General features: G+C 40.4%; 2 protein-coding genes across 4 annotated transcripts in view; both read left to right on the forward strand.

Moving 5' to 3' along the window:
- The window catches only part of ppp2r2ba (protein phosphatase 2, regulatory subunit B, beta a), a 62,363-nt gene extending 55,961 nt beyond the window's left edge, over positions 1 to 6,402 (forward strand). For all 3 annotated transcript variants that reach the window (XM_084429853.1, XM_084429852.1, XM_084429854.1), the window contains 5 exons: positions 1,932 to 2,109; positions 2,281 to 2,445; positions 4,779 to 4,948; positions 5,478 to 5,569; positions 5,688 to 6,402. In XM_084429853.1, the coding sequence (XP_084285979.1) occupies positions 1,932 to 2,109; positions 2,281 to 2,445; positions 4,779 to 4,948; positions 5,478 to 5,569; positions 5,688 to 5,967 (885 nt within the window). In that variant the 3' untranslated portion in view covers positions 5,968 to 6,402. The remainder of the gene's footprint in view (positions 1 to 1,931; positions 2,110 to 2,280; positions 2,446 to 4,778; positions 4,949 to 5,477; positions 5,570 to 5,687) is intronic.
- A 2,134-nt stretch (positions 6,403 to 8,536) lies between these two features.
- gpr151 (G protein-coupled receptor 151) lies at positions 8,537 to 10,856 on the forward strand. The gene has a single exon (XM_084431208.1). The coding sequence runs from the start codon at positions 9,093 to 9,095 to the stop codon at positions 10,359 to 10,361; it is 1,269 nt and encodes a 422-aa protein (XP_084287334.1). The 5' UTR covers positions 8,537 to 9,092; the 3' UTR covers positions 10,362 to 10,856.
- Positions 10,857 to 10,965: the final 109 nt, after the last annotated feature.

Consider the following 10,965-nt stretch of genomic DNA (forward strand, 5'->3'; position numbering starts at 1 on the left):
AATCAAAATGGATTCTAGTGCTATTTGACCTACTAATGCTGTCTGTGCCATAAAAACGGAAAGCTAGGTGTTGGCCAATCCCCCACCCCCACCCCCCTGCCTGTCTTAGCGGTAGATAATAAACATGTTTTATTATCTTTACCATGGTCTTTCACTCTCTCCTTTTCTCCTGCGTGATCCGTTTGCTCTTTGAACTACTGGCACAGGAAGTTATTTTCTCTCAGGAGACATTAGATGCAGAGGGATCTCCTTAGATTCCCAGTTATTTTATACATAAAGAAAAGGACAAATTCCTGTAGCGCAAGACTTATGACTAATGGCATGTTTCCTGCTTATTCTGGCTAAAAATCACCCACTATCATCTAAATGACAGTTGATGTTGTTTTAAAGCGGTGGTTCTCAACCATTTAGCAAACTTCCATGGCTTAAAATAATTTTAACCTTTATATTATATTTAAACAACCTAATCTAATTATATCGCTAAAACAAACATACAATTAAGAGGAACATTTATATTTCTTTTTTCCGCTCAATAACTACTGAAGAACATACGGTTCTTGAAGCTTCTTGAAGTGTTGTTATCGGGCATAATGGTTCTGCTCATCTGAATTAAGTCCCTCCTCTTTCAAAGAGTTGATGATAACCTGGCAAATCCATTGACTAGTGGACAAATCCAAGACATTGAACCCTTACTCATGAAAATATGCATCAGATGGTCAGCGAATAAACTGTGGGTGGTCCATGTTATGCTGAGACTAATAATAATGAAAGAATGACACATAAATCTGTCAGCGTGTCAAACAAACAGCGCATGAAATGCTAATTTATGCACTTAGTCGTGCACAGCTAAATCAAACCATCCTGATATACACGTTCCTCTCTAAAAGCTACCACAGAATCATTTAGCTCTGCATTTGAATGCAACATTATAATAGTGGCTCAAAAAACTGAAGGGTAATTTCAGAGCTAAGGGCTGATTTGAATGCGTCTCACTCAAGGCAGAGGTGCTTCTGTGATGTGGTAATGAGTGACTCTCTTTTGGGATGACATATGCTGCCTCTAAACATCAGCCCACATCTGCATACTGCAATTAGGACCTGCGGGTGGAGAGCTGGTGCTGTTCTGGGCACCGGCTAACAGCAGGAAGTGCAATACAGCGGACTCTTATAAATGTGTCCCGCCGGATGGTTCCAGCTCACAAATGCCAAACGCACATTGAGCACCATCATAATGGTCATTAGCCCCACTTAGATGCGAGAGCAAAATAGAACTCTAAAAAAGGTTAATCATGCATTTTTAATCAGTTGTACCAATTATTAAAACCCCCATGAAATGGTTTGAGGAGTTAAGATTCCATTCCTCTGTTAATGTATGTAGTCAATAGCCTTTAGTTTGCATTTCAGACCCGAATATCATACTTGACGGCTTGCACTATGAATGAAAGCAATGACACTTTTAAAATTAATAAAATACAGTCACTTTCTTCGCAACTGATGTTTGGGAAGGGAAGTAAATGGTAGCCAAATTCATTTAAGTAAAGGAAATAGGACATTCTCTTTCCAGAGAGAACAAATATTTGTATAGTGCAAGATGTGTCAATGTTTTTGGTGCATATGAAGTTAATTGTGTTAACTTTTTGGAGTGTGCTAGCATATGACCTCAAAGCTAATGCAAACATCCATAAAGCTTGGGTTCATTGGGTCTTTTAAACTAGAATATTAAAATAAGCTAAACTGTCTCCCTGTTCTGACCTGCTGTTCAATTCAGCGTTCTTTAAATAGACTTGTGGTTTATTATGTATGTCCCAGTTCTTGCCGATGAAATACAAGAAGATAAACCAACTAGCGGTCACATGACCAACAATCTTTGAAAAAAGGATTACTTCTGGTCGGCAGATTCTGACATTTTTTTCTGTCTTTTCATTTCTTCAGGTGCCAGTACTGCAGCCCATGGACCTCATGGTTGAGGCCATGCCTCGGAGAGTGTTTTCCAATGCGCACACGTACCACATCAACTCCATCTCTGTCAACAGTGACTACGAGACCTTCATGTCCACCGATGACTTAAGGATCAACCTGTGGAACCTGGAGATCACAAACAGAAGCTTCAGTATCCTTTGTATGTCATTAAATCTGACAGAAACATGTTTTTGAAAAAGAAAGTTTAGGCCCAGCACAACTGTAAAGCACTTAGTTGTCAACCTAAATTGGTATTTTCCCCCATTTGATTCATTGTGCTGCTACTACTAGACCTGCAAGTTTTCCTGAGCTGCTTTTTCAGACATTGTCGACATTAAGCCAGCAAACATGGAGGAGTTGACGGAGGTGATAACGGCAGCAGAGTTTCACCCACACCAGTGCAACACCTTCGTCTACAGTAGCAGTAAAGGCTCCATACGTCTGTGTGACATGAGGGCAGCAGCGCTCTGTGACAACCACTCGAAATGTGAGTCAGTGCAACCCTAAAGGGAAAAAAAAGACATTAATGAGACAAGTGTTGAAATACACTATCATTCAAAAGTTTGGGGTCAGAAAGATACATTTTTTTAAAGAAATTAATCATTTTATTCAGCAAGGATGCAGTGACAGCAACGACATTTACAGTGTTACAAAAGATTTATATTTTGAATAAATGCTGTTCTTCGAAAAATATTAAGCAGCACAACTGTTTCCAACATTGATAAGAAATGTTTCTTGAGCACCAATTAGCATTTTGTAATGATTTCTGAAAGATCATGTGACACTACCTATGTTTCCATCCAAAGTTATGCACCCAATTTTGCGAATAAAGCAGCATTTCCATCCCATGTGTACCTTGGCACAAAATATCAGTAATAAAATGGAAGTTAAATTTCATTATAAAATATATTCAAATAGCAAATAGAAACATTTCACAATATTACTGTTTATGAGACTTTTATGAGAGATTAAAAAAATCTTACCAACCCCAAACTTTTGAACGATAGTTTACACTTATAAAATGAATGTGAATAGCTTAGCTCAGGTAATTTGCATTATGGAATTGGATGAGAAATGTTTTGAGTTCATATTGAAATCTCAGACTTTGTAGACAATTGAGATTGCTGATTGCTGAAAGGCCTGATTGCTTAGAAAAGCAGTAGCACACATCTAATCACCGTACTGTAGGATTTAAAGTACCATTCACGTCTCTTACACAAATGGTGCGGAATGAGTTATGCACCGACATTTAATACTTAGGATGAGGGATTTGAACAAACCTCCAATTGGTAGGTAACAGCAAACACCACTACTAAAGCTTCTCTGAGGTCCTTAACATGTTGCAGACATTTTTGTCCCAGTTTAAATGAGTGCTGACTGCATTCTACCAACTTTTATTGTAATTTTACATATTTATGGGGCAGTACAGCTCTAGAAACACTGTTGTCTCTAGAGAGCACAGCCAGTACATACGCCATGACAGGGATTAGCCTCTCTTCCACCTAGGGCGAGGGCGTTGGAGGTGAGGATTATGCTAATTTTTAATATGATTGCGTCTCCTTGAGCTTAACTGGCTAATTTCATTTGGGGATTGGACACAATGCAGACTGATGAACCTATACTGATGGTATACAGTGGCATCCCCTTTGGCTGCACATGGCTGGATTGATAACCACAAATTGACAGATTTCCATTTCTTAAGTCATAGATGCTCGGGTCTCCATTTTAAGGTGGGAAACATCCATGTGCATTTGATGATCAGATTGAATGCATTGACATTTAAGCTTGGCATAAAAATCAATGCTCAAGGGGAGATCGCAATGCGTATAGTTTTCTCACCGCTCAAAGAATTCGGTCATTTCCTTAGTTTTATCGACGTGGTTACTGGTCCATGCGTTCGCATCCTGTTGAATAGACATTTACATACTGCTGCTGAATTTTAAAAGCCCAGATTTGCTGGAGGGGGTAACAACTGTGAGGGCTTGAGTTTTAGCTGCCATGGTTTGTATCTCCAGAACCACGCTGACCTAAATTATACACACATCTGTCAATGTTTTCCCTGGTACATGACCTCACAGCAGGCAGATCTGCCAGTTTGCCTCAGGAAAGACCTCCTCAATGTCTTCTCTATCGCATAGTGTGTGCTGCTCCTTCCATCCACACTAATAAATCTTCCAGACATCCCAGAGAATATTCTTAAAAATCAATCTGCGGTGGCAGGCGGGGGATGCTAACCAAGCCCAGCAGGGCTCCGAGTCTGGGCGGAGGGTCGTATCCCCTCATATCACTCCCCAGAGGACTCATTAGCCCCCTCTGAATGACACCCAGCAAGACTGCAGGTGGACAGGCTCACAATGTGACAAGGCACACTCATGACAAACACCTGCAGTCCACCAGTGCCCAAATATCCCCGCAAGCATTGATCTGTTTCCTCCCCCTCTGCCCATGTTTTTTCATCCGCTGTGTAGATGCCTGCCGACACATCACAGGATAATCCACAACTAAGTCAACAAAACAGTGTGGGGATAATCGATAGTGGATGATAAATATCTGTTTCTCTTCTCTGACAGGTGTATTATTTCCCAGGCGAGCCGGCAGATTTATGATGTGTTGTGCAGCAATTGGTGAAACTCATTCAGAAAAACTTTCTTTGGCCAGTCGCTTGTTATTAAAGCCAGCATGAAACAGCACTCGCAATCTATTTTACTTCTTTAATGTGACATATTTCTGAGCGAGATGGGATATTCAGTGTGGACAGGACATGTTTTTATCCTCGTTTTAAAGCGTTTCTTTATTTTATTTTATATTATTCTCATCTAGTTTTTGAGGAGCCAGAAGACCCAAGCAATCGTTCCTTTTTCTCTGAAATCATTTCCTCCATCTCGGACGTTAAATTTAGCCACAGTGGGCGGTACCTGATGACACGTGATTACCTGACAGTAAAGGTCTGGGATCTGAACATGGAGAGCAAACCACTGGAAACCTATCAGGTAAGGCACTTCATTTCATTGCATTTAACAGAGTATTGACTAATGCCCAATTTTAAGGGCCCCATGAAGTCAAACTTGGCTTTTAATCCATGTCTGGTAGCTTTGAGGTCATCTATATGCTTGTATGCTCCTAAAAGAAGATAAAATATTTTAGTATACATAAACATTTAAAATCTACAGTCAGGAAAACAGACCAAAAGTGATGCCTCATCTTTCACTACACAAATGTTGCCCAATAAAACGCCCTCTAGAATGAGAAGGTCATCTCCCCCAAATTATAAAATCCACCTACCTCCATTGAGCAATAGCAAGTAGCAAATCACGCTTCATCTTTGGCTTCTCTAAATGTACTACTTTGGTGGCTTAATTTACTTAATGTATCGGCCAGTTAGGCACAAAGTGGGCTGGAAAATAAGACATGGGGTCTTTAAAAATCACACATTGTCTAAAAAGAGAAGAATTTTTTATAACCGATGTTTACTAAATTAAGTCAGACTTGCACAAAAACGGTCATCGTTTCCTCCACCAGGTTCATGATTACCTAAGAAGTAAGCTCTGCTCGCTGTATGAGAATGACTGCATCTTCGACAAATTTGAATGTGTTTGGAATGGATCCGACAGGTCAGTGTATTAAATATTCACTTTGCTACACATACTGGTCTTATTGTGAATGGTAAATCAGTGCACAGTTACAGTATTCAAAAAATATTGTTGATTTTTCATTTTGTTCTATTTCCAGCGTGATAATGACTGGTTCCTACAACAACTTCTTCCGAATGTTCGACCGAAATACGAAGCGTGATGTGACACTGGAGGCGTCCCGAGAGAACAGCAAGCCTCGGGCAATCCTGAAACCTCGCAAGGTGTGTGTGGGCGGAAAGCGCCGCAAAGATGAAATCAGTGTGGACAGCCTGGACTTCAGCAAGAAAATTCTCCACACCGCCTGGCATCCTTATGAGAACATCATCGCTGTGGCAGCCACCAATAACCTTTACATATTCCAGGATAAGGTCAACTAGCACAACTGTACCACCTCCACATGTTCCTGAAAAGAGAGAGAAAGAGGGAAAAAGCTGTAGCCCAGCAGGATATTGCAGGGTGTGTTTTGTGATGAGAAACATGAAGTTACCTGTGATGTGGGGAGAAGTATGAACAGATGACTCTGGATATGAAGGCCATGTTGTGCAAGGATGCGGTCAGACTTTCGCGAACAAGAAGCATCCTGCCCTGCACAATCATTCTTCCGCTATTAAGTATCTGCATTTCCTCTTCCACGAACTCTTGTTTATTTATCGTATTTATTCATTTCTCGGCTGGAAGGAAATACCTGACATGTCCTAAATCTGGACAAATGTGCATTTTCATTGCAATCTTCAATAAGGCAAAAACAAACCGTGAATAAGACGGGCCTCCGCTGACATCCTGGCATCAGAATCAAAGGGGTGCCTTTACTTGGATTAAGTAAAAATACAATGGATTTTCGTTTCCCTTAAAACACAATGCCCTCCAACTTCCTCCGAAGTGTCTGACTGGTCCGTAACAGACTAAGAATGTGACTCTGCGCTGATTGTAGTGTTGAGACAAACAATCTGTGGATGGAATCACAGCATTTAGTGTCCTGATTGGCCCTCTTGAATGGAGCTCTGAAGTAAAAGTCAATCCCATTGGTTATGTTTTGTCATGCCATGTTGTCCTCTTATTTTGATGTAACCATTAATAAGCTGTGGTGCCTTCTTTTCGTATGTGGGTACTGGGGCGGCAGACGGGTGGCGGGTGGGAGGGTTTTCGGAAGGGTGGTATTTGGGTTGTGAAGTGTGAATGTTTTTACAAGAAATGTGAAGAATAGCTTTGTGTAAGAAGGGGAAAGAATTGCAGCGACATGATTTTACAGTACACAGAATTGAAGTACTTGAATTCTGCATTATAGTCTCCACTTTATCTCAGTATGCTCATAACTTTTACAGTATACCCTGTTTTTTTTTATTCTTCAGTGCCGTGCTGGGTGAAAAGTATTGCCGTATTGCATGCAACATGTCATCTATAATGAGCCAATGAAGAAAATATATGTTCTGCACCATCAAATGAACCTGTAACAATCAGATGTCATTTTTTTTTTTTACATGGTTTCCGCTGCATCTGTCTGAGACTGTTAAAACATCATCATTCAATTACGTCACTTTGGCCTGAGGATGACAGGAATGCCGGTATCATGATGTAGCCTATACATGATGTGAAGGTTAAATGATATCAGGGAATTTTATTATGTACAAATCAACCAGTAATGTTCTCTTCTGAAGAATAAAAACTTCAGTTGTAAACTTCTTAATGAAACAAAGTTTTATAGCTCAGAATGTATCTACATCCAATTATTTGCCATGCAGTCTTTATGCTTAATGGAATTCGTTGAAATAAAAAGAAACGAAAAGGAAGTTGAAATAAAGCTGTTTCCTGCTCTCCTTTTCACCACACGTGAATTAAACAATGGCGCCCTCATGTGACAGTTTAAGAGGCACGCATGTTCCCTATCAATCAAATTAATTTACTCACCCACGTTGTTCCAAACCCATGACTTTCTTTCCTCTGCAGAACACAAAACTAATTTTGGTTACACTTTATTTTAAGGTGTCATTGTTACGGTTTAATTATATATTTAAGCACTGAGTAATTTTAATTGACAACATGTACTTACAATAGGGTTAGGGGTAAGACTAGGGTTTGGATGAGGGTTAGTTGCATGCAATTATGCAAAAATGCAAAATGTCAAGGACACTGTCAAATAAAGTGTTACCGAATATGTTTGGCAGCATATTAAGGATGGACAACAAGTTTCACTGCAATCCTACACAACAAATGTAAGACACAAACAAATCTGAAAGCTTATATGGCAGAGGAAGAATCCACATTAATTTATGATTTTACAGTTGCAAATTGCAATTAGTAAAAAAAAAATAATAATAATAATAATTAATTGATGTAGGCATAAATATAGTATTTTGAGTTAATATGTAAGGTTGTTGGATTCATAGAATACTAATAACTTTCATTGATAATAAAACTTACAAATATGAATTATTATATAATTCTTAATTTATTATTAGTTATGCATACAAATAATTACAAATTTAATAAAAGGGCTATAAGGGAGGCTAGCTAATCCCACAAGTCTCGGTATAATTTTTTGGTTGAGTCAAAAGTCAAATTACACAAATGACGGTCATAAATTAGCCTAATAATTCTCAGAATTCTGTCCTCCAAATTAAAATTTCAGTAGGCTTTCAGATTTTTCCTATAGCTGCTGGATAAAAATTGGGCACAATAAGACCACATTTATACATGAGTAAATTAAATGTATGCATTTACATACGCTCACTTAATGAGACACAAATCCTAACCCCATGGTTTTCCATATGTCGTTGTTCAATATTTTTGTGGCACTTAAATGCTGGTCCATGTGTTTATACAGCCTACAATTCAAATTTAAACATCTAACGTTTTTTTTTTTAACTCACTTACTTAAACTTAAGTAAAAACTGAAAAGTATTCCCGTCCTCTTAATTGGAAATAAATGTAGGCTACTACTAGGCAATCCTATAAATATGGCAAACACTATAAAAGGTGTTAATAACGTATCATAAAGTGTTACCAAAGCAGTAAGTTATGTCAAAGTAGATTAAAACAGGCTAACGTTACATTATAGCCTATCAGTTTGTCTTTGTTGCTGAGGTAAAATCTCATCAAAATTCATTCATATTGCTACTCCATATTCCCATTTGCAATCATCAAGCCTTTGTCTCCGGCAGGAAATAAAAAATCCATAATTTCCAGTGACAATAGAAGCAATAAGTTTGTCTCTGTGTGCAGCCGTCAGTGCTTATTACCCGAAATCATTTTAATTGGCCTCGTGAGGATCACGACGGAATGAAACGCTGTCAGCCAGCTGGGGACGGCACCTGTCAATCAAAACGTCCGTTATAAAGTCGCTCCTCTTTCGCGCCGTCTAGTCAAAGGCGGGAAAACAGCGCAAGGACCCGTTCCATAAGCGCGCGGAGTTTATTCGCGTATAGACGCAGTTTTGAGAGAGCATATCTCTTCTCTGCACATACTGCCAACTCTGTCTTTCGTTTACCAATCAATCACAGTGAAAATGGATAAATTACCTGCTATGAACATCAGCGCCGTCAACAGTTCTGTGGATAGACGCTCATTTCTGGAGAGAAGTGGCTATCAGCACCTGGATCACGGAGATCTGAAGGTTTTGATTCCAGTGGTGCTAGGAATCATCTGCGTCCTGGGTTTCACCGGGAATGTAACTGCTATAGGAGTCCTGATTACCAACGCGCGTAAAGGTAAGCTGTCCTTGATCAACGCGCTCATCCTCAACCTCATGCTGGCTGATGGTCTGGTCTTGGCATTTGCTGTTCCCTTCAAAGCCACTGCTTATTCCCGTGCCAGCTGGACCCTGGGATTGTTTGTCTGTAAGACCTGTGACTGGTTCTTGCACTCCTGCATGGCTGCAAAGAGCTTCACCGTGGCCATCATGGCCAAAGCTTGCTACAAGTATGTCAGTAACCCCACCAAGCAAGTGACCATCCGTTTGAAGACTATCCTGGTTGTCCTCCTCTTCACTTGGCTCTTGGCTTGCGTGGTCCCAATTCCCCAGTGGCTTTTTTCCACCCTGCAAAGAGAAGGAAACGTAATGATTTGTGTTCAAGCAGTGCCTGTCGAAGCCCATGATTTTATGTCCGTGTATGCCAAGGTGTACCCTCTTCTGACCTACTGCACACCTTTGAGTTTTGCTCTACTTTATTTCTGGAAGGCGTATGGACGATGCCAGCGCAGGTCCAGCAAGACGCAGAACCTGCGGACACAGATCAGATCCCGCAAACTCACCCTGATGCTGTTCAGCCTGACGGTGGCCATGGCCACCATGTGGCTCCCACAGTGGGTTTCCTGGGTTTGGATGCGGCACGCGCTGGAGACCGAAGGTACCTTCCCTCCGGTGCTCTTCACTCTCTCCGCACAGCTCCTCATGTTCTCCATCTCTTTAGTCAACCCTGTCATCGTTCTCGCCCTCTCAGAGGAATTCAGGGAGGGCTACATAGGCTTGTGGCGTAGGCTCACCCTCCGCAAGCAACCGGCAAAACACAAGCCAGGACCACACACCCCGACCGCCCCGAAGTCGCCAACCCCAAGACCTGAAAGATCAGCCCACCTCCCTCCACACCAGCCAGGGCAAACAGAGGAGCAAAAGCCTGAGAAGCAACCGGACCAGTGTGAAGGACTGCAGGAGAGCCCGACCAACAAGGATGGAATTGTACTGCCAGATGTAGAGCAGTTTTGGCAGGAGAGGGAAACCGGCTCCCAGTCACAGGAAAATGATCCTATACCCTGGGAGCACCAGGATCCCAAGTAAGGCAAACAGTAAGACAGTCTGAATCTACCCGCCTCTTTTTCATTTTGTCAACATAAAAGAAAAACACATACAACACATCAGACCTCACCTCATAAATTATGAATGTATTTGATTTTGTGTGTTTAACTCTTCTTAAAAAGAGAAAAATGGAGAAAACTGGTTTGGTATAATTTATTAGGAGTAAATGGAATTGACTGTATTATTTGTATTGTGTGATGTTGTTAGAAATGATGTATTACATAATAAAATAGGTAGAGATATCACTAAAGAAACCAGTGTGTTGTGACGTCTTGTGCTCAGAAGTCCACCAAGACAATAACAATGCTGAAAAGCTGTGCATAACTCTCTCCTGCCTATAGTATTAATAAAAAAAACTAGTTGAAATGTTGAAATCTTACTTTTGCTACCTGCATTTTGCCCCTTTTTGTTTCTCGTGACAATATTCACACAATAAGATGGCAATAAAATGTCTACAGAATGAATATGCTATAAAAGAAAGTATTTAGGAAATGCATGTGTGTAAAATAAATTGTAATATATTACCAACTGAGTTGTGTTGTTTTTGTGGTCTGCTGTGAGCCGTTCTATACATATTTGTGCAAAC

The sequence above is a fragment of the Rutilus rutilus genome, assembly GCF_951802725.1.
Source record: "Rutilus rutilus genome assembly, chromosome: 14".
Lineage (NCBI taxonomy): Eukaryota > Metazoa > Chordata > Actinopteri > Cypriniformes > Leuciscidae > Rutilus > Rutilus rutilus.